Source organism: Astatotilapia calliptera, chromosome 19, assembly GCF_900246225.1.
Source record: "Astatotilapia calliptera chromosome 19, fAstCal1.2, whole genome shotgun sequence".
Lineage (NCBI taxonomy): Eukaryota > Metazoa > Chordata > Actinopteri > Cichliformes > Cichlidae > Astatotilapia > Astatotilapia calliptera.
Window position 1 is genome coordinate 27,408,859 of NC_039320.1, and position 23,656 is coordinate 27,432,514.

A 23,656-nucleotide genomic window follows, 5' to 3' on the forward strand; every position below is an offset into this window, starting at 1 on the left:
ACAAACAACAGTTTCACACAGTTTTATATTTTGAGCAATTTGCTTGTTTAAGTTTATTCTTCAGTGACGCTGACCTTTGTAACCACAGACAAAGGTTAATAAGTAACAGATTACATCTTGTTTGATTCATTTGTGCAAAAGGTTGTGTTTTTTAAGGAGCGTTTATGTTTTATTACCTAGTACTTACTGAGACTTCAGGAAGTTACTGACCCCAGTCAGGAAACTTTCCCAAACTTTTCCTAAAAAGAAAACCCCCAAACAAACCACAATCTTGTTCCCACATTTCAGCTTTCACATAAACTAAAGTTGCCAAACTGAATGGAGTCAATCAGCAGCAGGTATACCAGCATGTTGCTGACTGACAGATTAGTATTGATGTTTAGGTGTAATTGTATTTGCCCAGAAGAACTAGTAGAAGTACTGCTTTTACCTCTATGAAACAGCCTGGAGTAGCGACTCTTTTCTCATAGGCAAACGCCAAACCAAAGCACCAAAACAGAAGGGTGTTTTTGCAAACCAAAAAAGGATGACAGGCCTCGACATAGTCTTGCTTTAAAGCTGCTTGGACCAAATGTTGATCTCTTTTTTAAAAAATTTTCCTCAGGATAGTAAGCCTCTCTCCACTGCAGTGCACAGCTGACATAATCCCACACTGCACTTCAATCCTCTAACACAGCCTACAGGTCTTATTTCCATAATATCAACACCCCCAATTTGGTGCGCTATTGTGTCAAACCCTTCAAACCATTAGTTAGCTTATAGCATTAAAGTGATCCAGAAGTGTTACAGCTACCTATTTTTTGTGCTCTTGTGTTAAAAAGTAAAAACAGTGTACAGCAGGTCACAAGCTCAAAGGCCTCAAAGGTAGAGCGCTGCCATGGAGACAGACTTGTGAGGAGATAATTAAAACAGTAGCACCTATGGGATCCCACCTGCAGGGCTGAGAGAAAGCTGTGTCTAATGCAACAACTCTTCAGAGAACCCGTGTGAAGTTAATCAAATTAAACATGAAAGCAGAGTCTGTAGGCAAGAAGTCAAAATGTATGGACCGTTGGTGCTGCAGCGTGCTCTGTCTTTATCGCACTGGTCCTCCGATAACGTGTTAAGAGTGACGAAACAAAAGAAAAACCTGCACGCAACAAATTCACCGACTACTGTGCGTTTGCTCAGGTGCACGAGTAAAGTGAAGTGAACAGGGTGACAAAACGATGCCAGCCGGAGCCTTTGAAACACAGAAAATCTTTATTCATGTGGCGTATGCTTCGTTCCGAGCGGTTCAGCAAATGAAGACATGTTGCACATGGACTCAAATTAGAGCGAGTACTCTGAGCAGCAAAAAAGGCTGGGATCACACCTTGAAATGCAGCACACACGCATACACAGGCACATCTAATTACAACAGTGCGAGAACACACGTGGGGGGTACTTGCATACTCCCCGCCAACCAACTCATCTCACCTCAGAAACTTGACATTTAAGGAAGGTGACAGTGCAGATGTTAAACAAACTGAATGAACAAGGACTAAACACTTAAATATAAAATGCTCTATGATTGTGTTTCTTCCACTACATGAAATCTCACAGGGAGATTTAAAAAAATACTTCAAAGGGAAACAGTGACCTGTTTTTCACACAGATGTTTCCTTCTACTGATAGATTGCTATCCACATATAATACAAAATAAGGCCCCTTCTTTCTTAACGGATGGACTGGCTTCAAACGTTGTGGCTCGCTTCTTGCTTTTTTGATTTTATGTAACCTCCGTAGACACAGACAAGACCGCAGCTCAGAGCATGTCTGCTGTGTTTTCCACTTACAGTTACATAACTGTTTACTACACGGTGGCATTGACGAAAGCCAAAAACTTCTTAATATAACTGTCGCTTCTTACCAAAATAGCATCAAAGGCTGGCAATAAATTTTAAAAAGGAGAAAAAAAATACGACTCAGAGAAACACAGCTTGAGATTTACTTGGTAACATTCTCCTGTCCGAAATGGATAGGCAAATAAATAAAATAAATGAGGCAGTTAATATACAAACCATAAATTAAAGTACACCTTCAATAGCTGAAGAAGCCAATATGCAAGGCACAACAACTGGCTAAGATATTAATCAAGGGAAGCTTGAAAGATATTAGGCTCTCTTTCACAAACATAATACAGAACAAATAATACAAAAGGGAATTTTAGCTGAATCCCGGCATTCTCAATTCACCCAACTCAAAAAATGCTTGAATTATATTTTTTCCCCCCACTCACAGGGGCCCAAAGACCAGAATTTGTACACTGTTTGTTTAGAATCAGCTAACATAGTACATTACAATCCTAAATTAAGTGCCAAAACATAACATAAGAAGAGTGAGGAAGACCGGATCATCGGGATTCAGCTGTAAAACTGTGCTTTAGGGAACACAACAATAGTGTGCAAGGTTTCTACTCTGCAGTGTTATAAATCAATATTTAAACATCCAAATGTGTTATGCTTTACCGTCAGCTGGCATTTTATTTTAACAATAAAGGAGTACACTAGTGAGTTATGTCATCTTACAACTGGATCGCATTTATTTCTTTCTAAACCTAGTTCTGCATTAAACAGAATGAGGAAATTGGCTCTTCTAGATGGCCTCCTTGGGCAGCGCTGCAAGCTACTCCAGCATGGCTGCTTTTTTTCTTTTCGTTTTTCTTTTTTAATTGAGTTAAGGCTTTTAGAAAAAGAAAGGCATTTTCAGGGCGCCATCTGATCCAAGTCCCAGTGGTTTGGACTGAATGTTTTACTTCTGACGCCTCGGGATGTTACAGTAGAACTCTGTGCCGATCGTCTGAGTGTGGGGGACATATTCATGGTGCACAACGCTCATGACTGTGAAAGAAAGAAGAAACGAGCATGTTCTGGATGTCCTGCCTTAAGGCTCTGACAGGGTAAATTTTCCTTTTTCAGGCTGCCCTTTGCTCTCTGGGACATAGATCCAGTTCCCCAGTGCTGATCCCCCCACACTGTGACACAAATGTATACTTCCTCTATTTTCCCCGGTGAAAAGTAGTCGGACCACAAAGCAATGTAAAAACAGCAGGCGCAGGGGATGTGGCTCAGAGCTGCACAAGGAGACGACCTTGATAAGTAAAAAGGCCAAATTTAAATCAAGTAGATTTCTGCCACTTATGGGCAGAGTTGTGAGGTTTCATGACTGCAAAGCTGTCATCCCCAAATTCAGATAATCTTAACCAGAGTATGACATCATCAGGCTCCTGTCTTGATATCAAAAATCAGTGGCGCGCTCCTTTCAATGCTCTTAATAGCAGAAACATTTACAGCATGTCAGTAGTAACATTTTGTAAACTTTGGACTGTCTTGGTCACTGGCCAAAGACATTAGGGTTCAAATGTGCGTTTTAACAATATACTGATTTCATACTTCCCAAAGGCTATTTATGGATGCTGGAAGCAGTTAATAATATCCATTTGTCTACTACTTTTAAATGTAGAAATAAAAACTCTACTGGAGGTCTGCAACTATGTATCGTCATATATTACAATCTTTATTCAGTTACTGAAAAGTTACTCAGGGACTACAGCTGAAAAGTAGCTTTTAGCTATATCCGGTACAATATATTTATTGTGCATCGTCCCTGCTAAATAAGCTAAATAAATTAAAAAAATATACCTCTAAGGCAGAATCAGGCACTAAGTAATTAGACTGTGGCTTGGTTTAATGTCAAGGGCTATCTAAATTTAACCGATTAGCTAGCCTCCTGATATGTACCTCAACATTTTCATACAAAGGTGTAAACATTCAGTGATATTGCACTCAAGCAGCGTACTTCCATACAGAAAGAGATGTCAGTACACATGTTTTTGTACACATAAAGTGCTCTGATGTTAAAAAAAAACAAAAAAAAAAACACTAATAATAATCGAGCGGGAAAAAGGTGTCTCACCATTCATGTGTCACATTTGAGACAAAAATTCAGCTCCCACAGTTTTGCCTGTAAGCTATAAACAGTATTGCAAACGAGCTACTTTGAAGCAAAAATAATGCATCCAAATGCTGTGTTTTGGTTTCAGTGTTTATATCCAGAAAACGTCAGTTAAACAATTTTCCCATGTTCTCGTGCCTGCAAAAACAAACAAAAAAAGAGAGAGAAAAGGATAAAAATTACCAACTGCAACTTTCTGTATTTTACATTTACTGTATTTTCTCATTCCCTCCTCAGTATGAACGATCATACATTATCTGTTCAGGTGGAAGATGAAATGAAAAACCATTCTCACAAGACTATTTCTCCTGCACTCCATCAAGACTCAGAGGGGCTGAATTAAAATTGGATAATACGCAGCTGCAGTGCAGATATATTGCTCTCCTCATCCTTTTAAATCCCCATCCATTTGCACTTCCTTCCATTTGCACATCTATTGATTCTCACACTGACCTTGTCACTGCTGGTGGAGTGTGTTGGGTGTGTTTCTCCAGACTCCAGGCTCAGAACAGACAGACCAGAGTCTATCAGCTCTTCTGTGAAAACAAAAGCACGGTTAGTTTACTTGGAACATCCACACACGCAGCCAGGAGAAAAATAAATAAATAAATCTTAAAAATCAGGCTCGCTGAAGTTCAGGCGTACCTGTGTTTGTGTTGCTGATGTTGCACTTAGGAAGTTCCACAGGCTGGATCTCATGTAGAGGGGTGCAGGCTTTTTCAGCAGGGGGGGAGCTGGGAGCTGTGGGTGGGCTGCTATCCTTTTTAGTGCAATCAGTTTCAGATCCCTGCTGCTGTGCAAAAGAAGGTGCAGCTGGCCCACCTCCTTTATCCTGAAGACTCCCATCATCCTGCTTGGCACTTTCAAGAGGCTGACGTGGCCTCTGCATTTCATGCTTGTTCTTTTTAGGTGAGGAAGCTTTCAAAGAGCTGGGACCTCTGGATTCTGACTCTTGAGACCCCGTGGTTTGCCTTGCATGAGCCCCCTGGATGAGTTCCTCAGAGAAGCGCACTTTCTTCTCCAAACCCCGAGAGGACGAAGCCTCTGCCTTCTCCTGAGTCGGGGTGTCCTCTCTAAGGATAGCAGCCGACACCGAGGCTGCTGATTCACTCGCTTCCTCGGGCGTGCTCAGTGAATCCGGGCTCGGTGACTGCTTTGTTTTTGCGTCCTGATCTTTCAGCTCGTCTGCATTAGCGTCTGTGAGGGCATCAAGTTCCTCAAGGAATTCCTCCAGCGTCGTCTCAGGCATCTAAAAGATGAGATCAAAACGAAAAACAGGAGTGTTTCTTGCTAAATGGATGTCTTTTATTATTCACTTTATAGCAGGGTCAAAAGAGGTTTCACCTCTCACCTGCAGGTTCTCTCCATCATCATTTGCCTGCCATCTGAAAAAAGGGTATTCAGAAACAAAAAAGCAGTGTGTTGTGAATCTCTTTTTCTTTGCAAGTTATAGCATGCTGCAATATTGTATATAACAATCAGCAACAAGAGTAAATAACACAGATCATTTTATCACAATGCAACGTTCAGCTGGCAAAGTTTAGGTCCTGGCATTCGTGTGGTACTTTGACACATACCGTCCACTTAAACATTACCGCAGAAGAAGCACACCCCCACAAGCTTTCTACAATGGCACCACAGCATCTCACCCTTAGCAGGACAACATGTCACACCACAAAGCAAAAACAGTTCAGGACTAGTTTTTTTCTTTGACATTAAAAGAGCACAAAGCTCTCAGTTAGCCTTCAAATGGTCTGACTGAGCATCTGTGGGATGTGCAGCAATAAGCCCTATTTACAGGTCGCCCTCAGAGATTCCACGAGTATAACCTAACGGGTCAGACGAGACTGCTGCAGGCCATTTCAGTGTTATAACAGCATTTGCTTCTCAGTCACATACTTGCTCAAAAACCAATGACTACACCATGAAAGGTAATGACCAATGGGAGTCATATCAGGTGATTGTCCAAGGACATGTGGAAAGCAAGAGCTGTGATTTGAGGTTGGGGCTCAGCCTTCCGAGGCACAGACACACACCGGTCTCAGTTGTTGTGATTGTAATGGCTTTTCATGCATGAACTCCAGACAGTGTCAAGAGACTCAGGCTGGGACACTGTCCTCAGTTGCCCTTTGTCACATGTAGACTCAGTACTGGATTTTGTGTGTTTTAGGTAAGGGTGCTGTCTGGGTAGAGCATGCAGCAGAGCACGAGATGACCACTTGCTAGCTGTGAATTTAGCCAATTATTACATTTTCCCTTTTTTCCTCACATCAGCGATAGGAAATCGCACCAACTTTGTACTAAGGAACTGGTGAGCTAAAGACTGTTTAACACTGTTTCATGTTTAATTCAGCTACATCAGACAAAGTTCTCACACGCACCTCCATTTGGATAATATCCAGAAACATCGAGAGCTGCAGTGTATGTGTGAAAATGGCTTTGGTGGCCTGTGGGCTGCCTTTGCCCACACTCAAATCTGTTGCCAACTGTAACAGCAGCACAGCCTGATAACAGGAATCTCACACCCGAGTGCTGTTTTACAGAGCCCCCCTCCAAATCCTTACCTACTTTTACAGAGACATAAAATAATCTTTCTCACTCCAAGTCCACACAGTGCCTCAATTTCAGCTCTGTGGCTGTGGAATTTTTTGGACATTATGATTGCATTACAGCGCACATATGGCCTTTTCCACCAGCACCTACTCAGATCGGCTCAGCTTGGTTTTTAGGGTTTTCTCATTAGGTGTAGTACTTAGTACCAGGTATTTGTTTAGTACTTGATGGGGTTCTAAGCAATCTGAGATGACCCCAAAATGTGATGTCAACAGGCTGCATGCTCCAGATTGGCTAGACGGCCTGCTCACCATCAAGTGGTGTTTCACAGCAGAGGAGAAACTGTGGAGGGGGGGACAGAATGCGACCTTCTGGGTTATTTAGTCAGCTGCCACCACTTCTAAATTAAGTCTCATGACATCCAGGGGAATTTGTACATTAGGGCACAGTGCAGAAAAACAGCATGTCTTTCCACATCCGTTTTACGTACTGCATTAGTCATGCCGACGTTTCTTGTAACCGCTAATTGAAGCTATGTTGAAAAACGCTCTGATGGTTGAATCACCTTTGCCAGCAGCCCATTGTGTTTAGCTGTTACTGACCTTCTGGCCCGCCCAGTCAGGCGATCTTTGCCTTTTGCTTTACTGCTCATCACTTGCACGTTTTTAGCTCCCTTGTCTTTGCCTCGCTTGTCATGAGCTAGGTCAGAAAAATACCAAAAGTTTAAAAGTCTAAACACTATAAGAGTATTTTATGGGATTTAACTGTTCACTAAATTATGTGGGGAATACCTTTTGAATCGCTGCCTGCCCTGGGTCCTCTTCTAGCATTTCTTCCTCCTGCAGCAATGTGATATGTCTTTTTTATGATTTGTTATGAAGCGTCTTACTCCTTACGTTCTCAGTAAGGTCTGTGTCTTTTGTCTTACCTCTGCTGGAAGGCCCCCATTCTCTGTCAGAGAGGGATTTGTCTGAAAACCTAGAAGCAGAGGTTTAGTTTTAGACAGTAACAAAACCCAGTGTGACTAATATCTCTATCATGTTCCAAAATCATTCATCTTTTCCCCCCTCAGGCACTATAACATCTCATCTGCACAACATAAACGGACATTTCAGTATATCATTGTGGGCCTAGAGTTTAAGATTGTGCAGAGATTCCATTCCTACATTCGACATCCTCTGAAACCGCGTAAATTGTCGAATCAAAAACACATTTCCTCTTCTGTTCTTTCTCGGGAGCCTTGTTAATGCTTCGCCAAATAAGGCAAGGCATTTCCATCCCTAACCCCCCAGCTAAAAATAGCTGCTCTTTCCTTGTGCCTTTACATTTGGATACTACCCTAAACAGCACATTAATTTACTCTGCAACTTGGTCAGTCTTTGTACAGCCACAGCTCAGTTTGTTTGAAATCTAACAAACAGTTCACAATAAACGAGTTGTATTTCTTTCCCGCGGTCAGTTTGGGGTGCTATCGTGTGATTTTCCCCCACCAATGCGGGCAGCAGCCTGCAACGCTGTATGAAATGTAGCTCATGAACTCCTTCACATGAAAAAAGTTATATTAGGCATACATAAGTAACTGTTTGGTAATGTTTTAGCTGTGTAACATCGTCCTGTGACTTGGTGACAATCAGCCTTGCAATCATGTGTTAGAACATGCACAACATCCAGAAACCTCATCTAATGGATTCTTCACTGAATAATTTAACTACAAAGAGGCACAATGTTCTCCGGGGTTATTTTCTCCTCTTCATCTGCCTAAGTGAAGTGAGCCTTTCAGTGAAGGAAGAATTTAAAAGTGAAAAGGGGAAAATCTACAAAACTAATAACTTAAAAAAAAAAAAAAAAAGGCCTTAGTGCTAATAAGACCATTTTTAGCCTGCATGGTACTGCATACTGAAAATATCTTAGTACTGAAAAAGCCTTCTCTTAAAAGTGACAGTCCACTGTTCGACCTCCAAACCCAACATGGACTTTTTTGTTCTTTAAAGGAATTTGTACTGCTTACTTGACCTCCATTTCATTATACATGTTACCCCTAGACTCTCTTTACAAAGCATAATGTTTCTTCCTGTTAAAAGGGAGTTTTTTCTTCCCACTGTTGCCGAGTATTTGCTCATAGTGGGTGGTCTGACTGTTGGGGTTCTCTTTGTTGTTGTGATTTGGTGCTATATAAATAAAATTCAATTAAGTTGAATTGTTTGGACAATCTAAAATCCTGGAGTCCTGGCAACATTTTCAACTAAATGACAGCAAAACTTTATTTGGCTTATCAAGCGCTATAGTTAAACTATAACTTAAAATCCTGGATAGTTCAGCCTCTAACAAACAAAGAAGTAGTTTTGTGAACAGCAGCTTTAAACCATCACAGAATTACAGATATAGAAACAGTTATCCACGACTCAATCACCTCCCAGTTGGATTATTGTAACTCCCTATTTATAGGATTACCCAATTCTAGTCTTTTTCAGTCACAGATGGTTCAAAATGCAGCTACTCATCCTGTAAATCAGGGGTCTCCAACTCCAGTCCTCAAGAGCCACTGTCCTGCAGCTTTTAGATGCATCCCTACTCCAGCACAGCTGAATCAAATGGTGGAATTACTTCTTCAGCAATCAAGTTTAGCAAAGGCCTGGTAACAAGCCATTCATTTAATTCAGGTGTGCTAGAACAAAGATGCATCTGAAAATCAGCTCCACAGTATTTCACTGATCTCTGAACTTCATATTTTGCCATATTTTGGTTTAAAATGTTATTATTTTATTTCTTTTTTAGTCCTTCAGCTTTAACAGCTACAGCCAATGGGAATATGAATGTAAACCTTTAACTCTTTAAAAAGTCTTACATATTGTCAGTTTTATCCATGTCCCACGCTCGTCTCCACTGGCCCTTGGCATTTTTATGGCGTGCTACCCTCTCCCTGTCAATCTGCTCACGCTCCTTCTTCCACCTTAAATATTCCTCCTGCTCCTCTCTCGATGTGGGGACGTTGAGGTCTGTGATGGCCTGCAGGTTCTCGATATCCTATGCGCATGCAAAAGACAGCATTTCAGTGTATAAACTTATAATAATGGATACATATACAGATCTGTGGGAACCACAAATGTGTGTATTTCTGCTACGTTGATGTATTTTGCATAACTTTAAGTGCTAACCACTGCCTCCCTGGGTAAATACCGATCAGTGTTCCAGGAAAAGTACAGTTTATAGCAAATACAATTAGAAGCTCTTCCTCCATTCCCCTCTTAACCTATTTATTGATTACTGTGATGAGAGCAGAGAGGATTGCTGGCTAATAGTAAAAGGAGATCTGATACAGGCTCATTAACACATCAGAAAGGGCAGAAGCTGCTTGTGTTATAAAGCCTTCAAGCAAACCAAGACTAGAGATGTCACGAAAAAGACCAGCAGTTTCTGAGAGAGCGTGCTGATGTCTAGAAAAAAAATACATTTGTTGGATTTCTGAGTACCAGGAATGACCATAAAAATCTGTATTGAAGCTCAAAGCAGCAGCTAAAACCGTGAGAGAAAAAGAGATGCAACACAGTGCTGGTAAGAAGCTATGACAGGTCATGTTTTCCCCTCAGGTGAGGGCCAATCAAATCGAAGTAAACATGTTGCCCTCCTGCCTACACTTATTGGAGAACATGGCATCTGTCCTCATCCTGTTTTCCACCTCGTCTCTCCTTGCTCTGTGCTGGCCCTCAGAGGACATCAGGGGTCACACGGGAAGACGGTTTTCACATGTTCCAACAGGCCATGATCTGCTGCCGCCCCAGCTGCTAATTAAAATTTTTTTTAATTTTTTGCCAGGAGCCAAAGAAGGCATGTTGGATATTACAAAGTGAACCTGGCCAGTTGCTGAGATCATAATCTTACTCTCAGTGACAGTTGAGCTTCCAAAAGCTGCACTGATTTAGGTCCATATGGTATATTTGTTACACAAAAGTGTAACACACTTTACAACATGATGAGAAAAAAAAATCTACATGGTATTTCCTTGAAATCTGTGTAGGCCAGGACTGCAGCAGCCAGAGAGGCATGAACAGCATCACTTGTCATGTGGAGAATCCGCCGTGCCTTTGAAGCCAATCCTTCCTGCCTCCCCAGTCAGGCTGCTTATCGCACACCAGATCTGTGAGACAACTCTGAGCTACTGCAGCAAGGCTGACATGCAAGCCAGCGGGAGGCAGATGGGAAGAAGCGCTAGGAAAAGGGGCACGTGCACGGCAACGTGTTGTGCTGTCTGCGTGTGTTTGTGATGTGGACAGAGCGCATATTTGCATTTGCTATTCTCTGTGCTTTGTATGCTAACGTAGTGTTGGTGAAAACCTTGTTTTCACTGACTGATCATCAGCAAATTACGTGGTCACGATGAGCTGAAACTGCAGTCCTTTGAGCTGAGAGAGGTTAGACACACAGCATCTAAATGTTTACATCTGTGTATGAGGGTTTTTTTAATTTACCTGGCATTGCTCTGACACCCCGTGATGCTCCTCAGTGTGCTTCTGCCCCTGTTTGACCTCATCCTGTCAGAGAGGAGAAATTAAAAGATGAGCTTAGCAGTTATAAGTGTGACACAGCAACTTGTTGCTCGCTAATTAAACACTGTTGTAAAGAATCGCTTTGCTGCTGTCACAATCAGGCCACTGACTCATCCATTAGGAAGGACTGAGAGGTCTAGACTGCCACCCAGTGGTCTTAAAGTGTAATGGCACAACTTGGCACAACAGCTTCAATTATAATGTAATTTCTGTCCACTCTGCACAGGGGCAGACTGCAGTTAGCAGGTAGCTGACCTTGGAAACCACCTGGCGGTTTGCAAATCAAACACAGCTTATTAGAGGTACAGAATTGTGCTAATTTCTATTCTGGTGTAGTTCTGATTTCAATGATGTGCTCTGGTGAACACAGAGGATGAGTCATGTTGCTATTAACAGCAACACTCTAACAGCTGAGGGAGGATGGGGGACAATAGGCACCGGGGAGAGCGAGTGGGCTGGTAACACACCTACGGGCTGGGACGCCCACACGATCATTCACACGCCCACATCCAGAGAGAGTATAGCTCACACATACACAAAGACCCCCGGGTACCTCTTTTCTCTCTCATCCCACTACTCCGTCTTCCTCTCCCTTTTTCTTGGCACCTTGCCAGGTCTGTCTCTTCGCATAATGAGCCTTTTCAGAGTGAGAAGGCAGTTGAATGTTAATTAGATCAAATCGGCCCTTTCAGGATGGTGGGAATAGGGAAACAATCGTGCCAGAGGAGTGTGGACCACTTAAAGTTTCAGGAAAAAGAAATGAGGGGAGATTGAAACAGATGGCACGGTTGCCAAGTGTCTCTCTCTCTCTCTCTCTCTCACCCTCCCCTCTGTTCCTCTCCGTCCGACTGCATTTCCTTACCCCTGTCACTCTCTCTCTCGTGAGCGTGAGCAGTCTGGTCATGAGGTTCCTCCAGGCTGCATGAGACACCGCTGCACAGCCACACCCCTGTCTCTCAAAGAGTCATTATTTATTTCCAGGGTGTCTCTCGCTCTGTCGCACACACACATACCCATCAGATAATTATTTCAGAGGCAGGGCAGTGCAGTAGCAATGTGCACCTCAGCGTGAACCAACGCAAATATTTTTTTAAAGCTTGCCAGATGGATCCATGGTATGTTCTCCTACGGTATCACCCTTTAGCAGCTTTCTCCCCCGCTGCTCTCATATAAACCTAGTGAAATGACACAGGTTACGTAAACCAGGTCTCTGGGATTCACAGATGACTGGTGCACTGGAGCCCTGGCTACTGTTCAAGTGCTGATTCAGTCCACATGATAAATGGGGGGGGCACAGACCTAGTGGGCCAGAAATAAAGGCAAAAAGAACAATGTGTTCAGCCCATAGATTCAGTGCACATTAACCCAGACGCCCAGTGAGCAGCACTTAGTGTATCGGCCAATCGGTAGCAGAGATGCACATTTTAGACTGAACCTGTACTTCTGCAACTCCTGCTTTCATGTCCCCTCCCTCCCACCCCCCACCCCCACCCTATGACCAGATTGTGTCTGTGTTTACAGTGGCGAGGATCAGCTGCCTGTGCATCAGCTTATTTATTTCAGTCTGTGAGTGTGTGTGTCTGCGTCAGGCTTCAGACTGAGGCAGAGCAGCTGTTCCAGACTTTCTGGGGGGGTGGGAGGGGAGGCTAAGGTCACATTGCATTTCACAGACGATGGCAGGGGCACACGAGTCCCTGCCTGCATTAAATATGGCATCTCAAGCAAACCGGAGTAACTTGTAAAAGTTAACTGTGGATGATTTTGGGAGATTCGGGTCAAGGTATATTCCTCAGTTTCCCTTTCACACGTGAAACACACAGCAGGAGATGACAGGAAATTCTTCATGCGGTTTACTCGAGGAAGTTGCCTGAATTGAATTTTTCACACGTACCTTTGTCGAGTGACATCTAGAGAAGATCAGAGCTGCAGCGTGTGTGTAAAAACAGCTCAAAAAGGTTGAAAACTTAGTTATGCAGAGCATCTGTTCAACCCACAGCTCTATTAGCCACCCTCTCCTTTCCTAATCTCACACCAGTCAGTCACAGCCCGGTCCACCTCCTGTCAACAAACCATTATGCTCCATCACAGGGATGGAGGGGATGGGCCAGACAACATGTCTCATATCCTATGTAAAACACGTCGGTGCAGCATGTGAGAATAAACAAAGGGAGGGGGGAGGGAGTGAGAGTGGAAGCAGGCAGGAGTGTTCGGTGTGCGTGAGTCGGACCTGTGGTGCTGAGTCTCTCTTGGTCATGTGAGATGGCTGCTTCGCCCTCCCCGCTGACTCCACACGCCTCGCCTGTCCATCATCGGCGGGGCTCTTGACGTCCACAGGGCCCGGCCTCTTCTCAGGCCTCTCACTCACCACCCTCTTACCCTGGAGAGTCAGTTACTCATATTATTAGCATTACATAAGTGTCAGTATGTGCTCTGCACTACAATTTGAAACATTCATTTAAGGATTCTCAGTTACAAGTACTTAGACACTAGTTTGTGGGTTTGGTGAAGTCATTCATACGCTTTAAAAATTTGACAAATTTTTGTGATGTCCCCAACTTTAGCACCATCACTACCTTTTATCTCATTGAAAACTAACTACAAGTCTCAGCTGTACTTTAGCCCTAATTAGCCAATGAATGACCCAATCAGCATGTCTTATTTTATACTAGAGATGGACCGATCCGATATTATGTATCGGTATCGGTCCGATACTGACGTAAATTACTGGATCGGATATCGGAGAGAAATAAAAAATGTAATCTGATCCATTAAATATCAAAAAAGCACCTCACAAAACTTGCGACATGGCGTAACTCGGCTCATAACCGTAGCACGTAGGAGCAGTGTGGTCACGTGATAGAGCGGCTGTGTGTATTTGTAGCCTCAAACCAGCATTTCATCTCCGAGGAAGTGATCCCAGAGAGAAGTAAAGCAAGTGTGTAAGTTCATCTCTATTTGTAAAGCATTCCCATGTTAAGCTTATCAACTGATATATGGAGCGACTGCCTCTTCCTGCTGCTACTTCAATCATGAAGCTGATCAATGATCAGCTGATCGGCTTTTCTGTCGCAAGTCCGTCTCTCTTCTTTGCTTTTGGCCCACTTTGCACCAGAAAGAAACCAGCGGCTGAACAACAGCAGCACGTTTAAGCTTGATCAGCTGTTGTTAGACTGTATTTAATATTACTTTCTACTCGAGGATCTTTTTCTACAGCTGACGTAACTGTGCAGGGGCGGATCTAGCAAAGTTTAGCCAGGGGGGCCGATAGGGCATGAACAGGGAAAAGGGGGCACAAAGACATACTTTTCTTTCTTATTCTCATTTAAAATGTCGAGCTTTTAATAAATAATTATCTGACACCCAAAGTTTTAATTTGATGTAAAATGAATAGAAGTCCATTACTGTATATAGTGACTGTTAAGTCTAATATACCCTAGTAAGCTATAGTACTTTTTCCTTTGGGAACCATCTGTGCAGTCTGCAATTTTGTTGAAGAAAGATGTTGAATCTATTTAATATTTCTTGAAAAATAATTGATTTCTGTGCATTTTTTTTCACACTGCATCAAATTAAAGTTGATTACGTCGATTAAGCATCATGAGGTTGAGGGTGGGGGGTGGGTCCCTATTTTTTATTTTTTTTTGCTGGGAGTTTGCAACCCTATTAGTTAGGTTGCTTAATATTTCTGCTAAGTACTCTTTAAAATACCAGAATAGGGAGGATGGAGCAGGTTTAAGTTTATTAGATTGATCAGTTTTGCTGAACTATGAAATATTTTGGGTGCAGTGCATTTTTTACATACACTATAACAGAATAGCTTTAGTGTTTTGTTTATTTAAACTTGAGTATGAACTTATACAAAATGCAGCAAGATATTAAAAAAACAGTTTTATTGATTAAAAATACACTATATCGGATTCATATCTGTATCGGCAGATATCCAGAATTATGATATCGGTATTGGACATAAAAAAGTGGTATCGTGCCATCTCTATTTTATACTAAATAATAATATAAACATCGTAAATACAAGCTGCAGATTTGTGTCAATTTAGCATGTGAACTAAGGATACATGGTTAAAGCATGTTGACCTCTCACTGAGTTAGGTTAAGGAGAAACCAACTCTGAATTAGATATGTATGTCTTAGGGGTGCAACGATACTCGTATCGATATTGAACCGTTCTATACAGTGCTTTCGGTTCGGTATGCATATGTATCGAACAATACAACATTTTTAATTTATTTTATCAACTTTCCTTCTGCTGTCTGTGTTGAGCCCTCTGTGGATCTGCGCTCGACAGTGTAGCCTCGGCGGAGTAGTCGACCGCAGATTCACTGAGCGCAGGGCAAGCTAGCGAGACAGAAGTTAAGCTCTCGTAGCAACATTGCAAATTAAACCTCCCCCACCCTCATTCAGATCTGGCCTTTGGAACTATTTTGGTCTTCATGTGACGTATGACCCTGAAGGTAAGCGCGTCATGGACTAAAGTAAAACAGTACAGGGAGTGCAGAATTATTAGGCAAATGAGTATTTTGTCCACATCAACCTCTTCATGCATGTTGTCTTACTCCAAGCTGTATAGGCTGGAAAGCCTACTACCAATTAAGCATATTCGGTGATGTGCATCTCTGTAATGAGAAGGGGTGTGGTCTAATGACATCAACACCCTATATCAGGTGTGCATAATTATTAGGCAACGTCCTTTCCTTTGGCAAAATGGGTCAAAAGAAGGACTTGACAGGCTCAGAAAAGTCAAAAATAGTGAGATATCTTGCAGAGGGATGCAGCAGTCTCAAAATTGCAGAACTTCTGAAGCGTGATCATCGAACAATCAAGCGTTTCATTCAAAATAGTCAACAGGGTCGCAAGAAGCGTGTGGAAAAACCAAGGCGCCAAATAACTGCCCATGAACTGAGAAAAGTCAAGCGTGCAGCTGCCAAGATGCCACTTGCCACCAGTTTGGCCATATTTCAGAGCTGCAACATCACTGGAGTGCCCAAAAGCACAAGGTGTGCAATACTCAGAGACATGGCCAAGGTAAGAAAGGCTGAAAGACGACCACCACTGAACAAGACACACAAGCTGAAACGTCAAGACTGGGCCAAGAAATATCTCAAGACTGGTTTTTCTAAGGTTTTATGGACTGATGAAATGAGAGTGAGTCTTGATGGGCCAGATGGATGGGCCCGTGGCTGGATTGGTAAAGGGCAGAGAGCTCCAGTCCCACTCAGACGCCAGCAAGGTGGAGGTGGAGTACTGGTTTGGGCTGGTATCATCAAAGATGAGCTTGTGGGGCCTTTTCGGGTTGAGGATGGAGTCAAGCTCAACTCCCAGTCCTACTGCCAGTTTCTGGAAGACACCTTCTTCAAGCAGTGGTACAGGAAGAAGTCTGCATCCTTCAAGAAAAACATGATTTTCATGCAGGACAATGCTCCATCACACGCGTCCAAGTACTCCACAGCGTGGCTGCAAGAAAGGGTATAAAAGAAGAAAAACTAATGACATGGCCTCCTTGTTCACCTGATCTGAACCCCATTGAGAACCTGTGGCCCATCATCAAATGTGAGATTTACAAGGAGGGAAAACAGTACACCTCTCTGAACAGTGTCTGGGAGGCTGTGGTTGCTGCTGCACGCAATGTTGATGGTGAACAGATCAAAACACTGACAGAATCCATGGATGGCAGGCTTTTGAGTGTCCTTGCAAAGAAAGGTGGCTATATTGGTCGCTGATTTGTTTTTGTTTTGTTTTTGAATGTCAGAAATGTATATTTGTGAATGTGGAGATGTTATATTGGTTTCACTGGTAAAAATAAATCATTGAAATGGGTATATATTTGTTTTTTGTTAAGTTGCCTAATAATTATGCACAGTAATAGTCACCTGCACACACAGATATCCCCCTAAAATAGCTCAAACTAAAAACAAACTAAAAACTACTTCCAAAAACATTCAGCTTTGATATTAATGAGTTTTTTGGGTTCATTGAGAACATGCTTGTTGTTCAATAATAACATTATTCCTCAAAAATACAACTTGCCTAATAATTCTGCACTCCCTGTATGTTGGATGTGCCACACAGTGCTCAATTACATGGGTGGGAGCTAGTGTGTTAGCGCAGTTAGCTCGTTAACGTGTTGGCCGTCCAGCCCGGGGCTCGTTAACGGAGATTTGCCGTGTTGTGGCGTTAAGGTCATTTCAATGAGATTAACGCTGACAGCACTAGTGGGAACACAACGAATATGACTGCACATTTACGCCAACATCATCCTAGTGCAAAGACAAGTGGAAGCAGACAAAAACAACAAGCATGCATGCTACAAACTTTACCCGAGTCATTTAGACAGCCGTTAGCACAGGATTCTCCTTATGGGGACCTGATATGTGTAATATGCTGCTGAGAATATAGCCCAGAAGAAGCGGATAGTAGAGCTTTTATTTTATAAGAGCCATTTCTCTGTAATAAACTCTCTTTTCCAAAGATGAGCGATTTCTCGATCAGATAGATTTATTTTTTTTATTTTGTTGTTTCAGCAACATTAAATTTAAAAACTGTACGTTTGAGTTAAAATATATATTTATAATTTTAATAAATGACAAATTAAAAAAGCATGAACATTTTTTTGTATCGAAAAAATATCGAACCGTGACACCAAAGTATCGAACCGAACTGTGAATTTTGTGTATTGTTGCACCCCTAGTATGTATGTATGGATGGATGGATGGAGATCCAGTTGCTTTGTTGTGTTATATTTTGATTTGCTGGCCCGGTGTGGCTCCAAGACTTCTAAGGGACATCTTTAGAAAGTTGTTCTAAGAGATCTATTTCATCCTGCTATGAAATGGTTCCACCTCATTGTTCAATAAGTCCATTGAGATTTTCCCACACAGCCATCCCATGGTTTACAGAGTAGAGTCTTTTAAATGCGCCAACACTCTTTTGGATGCACATTCTTGCCTATGCAAGAAGAGCTCATGGAAAGAAAAAAAAACTACCAGAAATATTTGTAATTCTTAAATTACAGATCTTTATGAAAACATTTTGTGGCATTCTTCCTTGTTACAATATAACTAGACTTTAAGCTAATGGGGTTTTGGCTCTCCTGTACTGGGTCCTTGTCACTTTTTCCTTGTAGTTAATTTACCTTTTTGCCAGCCATGGTGACCGTTAGTTGCTTCCTGTGTCCTCGGCCAGCAGTCTGTGGAGGAGCCTCTCCCCCTCTGTCAGGTCCGGCTTCCTGCTGTCCCTTCCCAGCTGGTGAACCGCCACTGAATGGCTTTGTCACCACCACACGACTATCCTGCTTCCAATCAAAGAAAAGGACAGTCTATGAAATATATGAAATATTGATGTAGTTAACAGCATTTGATAGAACAGATGGGTTCTATCAAATGCAAAGACAACACTGTGGGATATTAGTTAATGTAGCTTTTTTTAAAAACCAGGGGTGTCGAATATAAGGCCGGGGGGGGGGGGGGGGGGGCAGAGACTCCAAACCGGCCCACTGGACATCTTTGAAAAATGTGAAAATATTTTCCTTTTAATTGTATTCTCATAAATTGTACAGCATTTCCTACTGATGGAGACCTCCCCCACAGTCTTTCATACAACACCAAAGTAATAAATAAACATTTAAATAACAGAAATTCCTGTTTTTTTCTTTTTTTGCACATTAACAAAACTTTCCACTTCAGGAATGATGTACCAGAACGTTTTCTGTAGTTTAACTTATTTCATGTATTTTTTATAATTTAAGCCCAAAGAGTCAAGCTGACAGATTTCCTTTATTAAATAGAGCAGCATTTCTTATTCAGGTAGTAAAACTGAGACGTGTTGGGATTTTGAATTAAAGATAAAATTATTATTATCATTATTTTTGCTGACACTCACACTAGCGGACTTGCTGATTGTGATGGTAAGATCGTCGGCTTTGCCCTTCCGGCTCTGCAGTGCCATTCCTTCCTCTTCTGCTCTTTTCCTGTCCTCCTCTACCTCCTACAAACAATAAAGTAATTAGGAAACCTGAAAGAGTTGCAAGCTCCACACATAAAACCTCAGAAGCTTTTCTATATGTGAAGGCTTCTTCTCACCTTGTACCTCTTCATGAGAGCTTCATTCTTCCTGCGGAGAGCCTCAATCTTCTTGTCCAGCTCCAGGTCCTTCTCATGATCCCTCTTAGGCATCATGTCACTGGAGGTCTGGGATGAGACATTTATAGGTATTCATTAGAAAAATAAAAACATTTACATTTCATCAGATTGATCTTATTTTGAGGCTTCTATGGCTTCATTAAACCTGGTTTTCTCACAGGTGGGGTGCCGTGTGAAATTTAAATAAAACAGAATGAAATGATCTGAACCCTACTGTTCACTGGAAATAAAACAAACAGGATATGGCACAAGCTCAGAAATAACCCAGTCTCATGTTGAAGTTCATGCATCCAACAGGTTTCACAATTCTTTTAGGACTGGAGTAATGTTACCACTTTGTTGCATCACTTCTTCTTTAAACATTTGTGTGGGAACCTAGGAGACAAATTGCAGTCATTTTGACAGTGAAAGGTTTCTTATTTTCCAAACACAGCTGTGTGAAAAAGAACACTTACTGCTTCCCCACAAATTACAAGTAGAATCCAGCTGCTGCCAATCAAATGCACTAGATTAAAAAGAACATCACCAAATGTGTCCACCTCTATAGAAGCAGAGGGTTTTTGGCCATTAGCTGGTATGGATCACCTCAAGCTCAAACTATACAATGCTCAGAAAAAATACCAGGCCTCAGTTAACATGTTAAAAGTTAAAGTTTGTGACAGTACAGAGGAGAAAGCCATCTTTTCTCTAAAAGAACATGGCAGCAAAGCTTAGCTTTGCAAAGCTACATCTGAACAAACCACAAGACCTCTGAAACAGGGAAGATTAGTGTGGAGATGTTTGGCCATAATACAAAACTGCACGTACCAGCACACCAGGACCTCATGGCAACTGTCAAGTACGGTGGTGGAGGGCTGATGTCTTCGGCCTGTTTTTCATCTATAAAACCTGGACACCTTGAAGTCCACGAGCTCCTCTATATACCAAGGAATTCTAGAGTCAAATGTGAGGTCATCTGTCTGATAGATAAAGGTATAAAGCTCATGCAACAAGACAGCAGCAAATCTACCACAGAATGGCTGAAAAAATTAGAAGAACCAAGGTGTTGTAGCAATGTCCAGACCTCTAACTGAAATACTGTCGTACAAGTTTCAAAGGACTCCATTGAGACCTCCATAAACTCTCTTGACTCTATTTTAACTGCCTACATGCCTTTTAGCACTTGGACCACTTTACTGCAGAGCCCTGGAGAATCATCACTGTTTATAACAAGCTGTTTTTTGGTGTGTGTGAAACACTTTCATTACTTAACAAATTGAATTTGCACCGCAAACAATAGTCTAGAAATGAAAAACTTTTGTTACAACTGATCTATACTAAGCAATGAGCAAATAAGATTACAAACCAAACCATACACACCTGCTTTAGCAGTGTAAAGAATTTGATATTATTGTTCTAGACACATTTATCAATAAAGAACAAAATGCCTACATTCAGCACTCAGCTCTATTCTTGTGTTTCTGTATATATTGTGAGTTTGACCATAATTACAATGACATTTAAATAAGCAACTGCAACAATATAAAACCTGCTTACAAGCAGAGGAGAAACCAAGGCTGACAGGTGAAGTAACCATCAGCTGATCAGCTGGACTGACAATTATTTTAAAAAGGCACCTGTGTACATCAGTGTGCAGCAGTGTGCACACTAATAACACACTAATAACACTGATAGATCCTCACACCCACCACAGATGGAGCATTCATCATGAAGCTCAGTTACACGAGCTGAATGCATATGCAGACCAAATTTAAATACCCCAATGCAATCAGCAGGGCACAAATAGAGGCTCCATACTGAAAATGTGCTCCATGTGCTCTCATACAGCCTGCTTCCTTCAGAGAGAACCTCACTTTATCATATTATACCAACTGTAACTGTAAAAGCAAGGGCAGGCATTAAGTTAAAGGACTCTTAAATGTGCACAGATGTTCACAGAGCAGGGACAGTGAAGCATCAGATTTCTGCATGAAAAAGAGCTAATTTCCTTTAACCTGCAGCAGCTTAGCCTCCTGTTCCCTCCCTCCCTTACTCCCGGGTCCAAAGTGTGGCTCAGAAAACTGGTGAAACAGGAGCACTCCTCTGGAGCCCAGCGGCTAAAAGAGGCTATACTACCTTCTTTAAAGCAAACAGTAATTCAAGGATATAGCTTCAGAAGCTGATAAAAGCAAAGTGCAATCTTTCTCATCGCCACTGGGGGGACGATTCCAAAATCAGGCAAATTATATAGAAGTCTGTGAGAAAATGTTCCAAATAATCCATTTATTTATGACCTAAATGTAGGTCACAAATATGAGTTTGTTGTTACAATTGCTTGCTTAAACTCTTATGTAGCACAACATTGTGTTGATTTTGTAAACCGTGGCTTAATTGAAAATAAAAGACACAATAAAGTCCTGCACAAGTTTGAGTGTGGCTGATGTGATACACAAATATAGAATAGAATAGAATAGAATAGAATATGTGCCAAAGCTAAAATAGAGCAGACTTGTCATTTCAAGACTATTTCAATTATCAGTACTTCTTCTCTTATAGCAAGCCAACACCATTTTTCTTCTTAGAAAGAATTCAAACATAAACAGCAGTACGGGATTAAATCTGAATGAACAACATTCACTGTCAAATCAATCAGCTATGTGTCTCCCTCTTTGAATCACTGTCGGCATCATCTGTTGTTATTCACAGCTCTGGAGAAGTGACAGTAACGCCGGCAAATAGAGAATTTGCCACTTCTGCTTGTTTGCATCTGTGAGGAAAACATAATTCATTTTGAAGTGTCCTGTTCTCCACTCTCTGCATAAGTGACTCTGAGGGGTCAGACCATCCTGACATGTATAGGACGTAGATGTGCCAAAGTGAGTCAGTCATCCTCCACTGTTGCTTCACTGACGACATACAAGTCAAGGTTTCTAGCACATAACGATGACTCACTATGAGGACCGCAAGGAATCTATTCATGTTTTTTTTCCATCACTGCAAGGAATGGCTGCCACTGGGATGCTGAATAGTTGAATTCACACTGAGCTCTCAAATCGGTCTGATTTTTTGCAAAATGACGGCAACTACATATCCTGAAATCGTCTGGGAAGCTGCAAAAAGCTCAGCGGTTGTGAAAAAAGTTTGGAGTCATTCAAAGGGGCGAACAGGCTGGAAAGTGGTTACCTCACTGCTCTTAGTTGTCAGGGTACCCAAACACAACAGACCATGAGGACATACCACCAAGAATAGGCGCAACAGAGAAACTCGCTGTCGACTCCGGTTCTCAGGGAGGCCAATGGCGGAGAGTGAAGCAAACGCCCGCTTCAACGAACCAAAAAGTGGGGAGAATCTTTGCAGAAATGGCAAACCTCTGGCTCCTGGAGACCTGTGACAGTGCAGCAGCACAGCTAACACCCTCACGCGATCAAACGGCACACAGACCCTGCCAGCGGATGGCATCCATGCCCGGACAGACGGGCAAAAGGGGGAGGAAGCATGCTGTAGGGAGGAAGCAGCCAAGGCTCCCCCCCCACACACACACACACCACCTCCTACCCGGCGATCCTGCCACCTACGGGAGCGACAGCAGGGGAGAGAAAGAGCCAGAGACAGCTGAAACTGCGACAGAGCAGAAGAGGAAACGAGGGGGAACCTAATACTAAAAAAAGAGAGGGAGAGCGAGGGGGAAGAAGAGAGAAGGCACTCACTGGTCTTTCCATGTCAGCGCTGGGAGCTGGGCTGGGTCCATGCGCAAGGCAGCCGTGGCGGCAGAGAGGGCTGGCTGGAGTCGACGATCATGCCTTGATTACAATGAGCCAAGTTGGGCAAGCAGCCAAGACGTCTAACAAATGCACAGAGCTCCCCTGTTAACGGATTTCACAGCGCCCACCCGCTCTCTCTCTCGCTCTCCCTCTCCAAGCCTCCTACCCGCTTGTCCTCACTCCCTCCTACCCTCCCTCTCCCCCTATAAAGCACTTGCTCTTCCCCCTCCTCACTTATCTTCTGCTCGAGGCACGCCGGTTAAAACCTGTTACCCTCCGATCATGCGACGCACTCTGTGAATCTGAAATTAGCGCTATTGCTCAAATGACACTGTAATAAACAAAAATAAGAAACACCTTTTTTTTCCTATAAGTGAATAGAACGCCACATGCTTGGCAACAAATCTGTCTGATTTCTCGTATGTTTTTATGCTTCAGACACTGGCAACATAAGAACAGTTTCCCCTTTATTATCTAAAATGTAGACTAAAACTCGCTGATTCCAAAACTGGCACAATTTGGTTTATTAAAACATAAAATACTACTCTAACCTTTTAAACAGAACTCCTTTCCTAGCTTATCATACCACTGTGTGGATCCAGGCATCACAGAAATATGATGCACGTGCTGTTTGTTCCCACTGTGGTTTCAGTAGCTCTTTTTCCCATGATGTCAAGACTACACGTTGAGA

At 42.3% G+C, this 23,656-nt stretch overlaps 1 protein-coding gene across 3 annotated transcripts; it reads right to left on the reverse strand.

Annotated features, from left to right (window-relative positions):
• Window positions 1-1,222: 1,222 nt before the first annotated feature.
• ccdc9b (coiled-coil domain containing 9B) lies at window positions 1,223-23,151 on the reverse strand. 3 transcript variants are annotated; one of them, XM_026151693.1, is made up of 14 exons: window positions 22,912-23,151; window positions 19,166-19,273; window positions 18,966-19,070; window positions 18,220-18,375; window positions 13,300-13,449; window positions 10,995-11,057; window positions 9,374-9,552; window positions 7,457-7,506; window positions 7,320-7,367; window positions 7,131-7,227; window positions 5,327-5,360; window positions 4,621-5,224; window positions 4,429-4,511; window positions 1,223-4,113 (listed from the first exon to the last, which is right to left on the reverse strand). In XM_026151693.1, the coding sequence occupies exons 1-14, from the start codon at window positions 22,921-22,923 to the stop codon at window positions 4,087-4,089; spliced, it is 1,716 nt and encodes a 571-aa protein (XP_026007478.1). In that variant the 5' UTR covers window positions 22,924-23,151; the 3' UTR covers window positions 1,223-4,086. The 3 variants fall into 3 exon arrangements, with proteins under 3 accessions (XP_026007478.1, XP_026007477.1, XP_026007479.1); XM_026151692.1 differs by lacking the exon at window positions 22,912-23,151 and adding an exon at window positions 22,442-22,884; XM_026151694.1 differs by lacking the exon at window positions 22,912-23,151 and adding an exon at window positions 20,033-22,509.
• Between the last annotated feature and the right edge of the window lie 505 nt (window positions 23,152-23,656).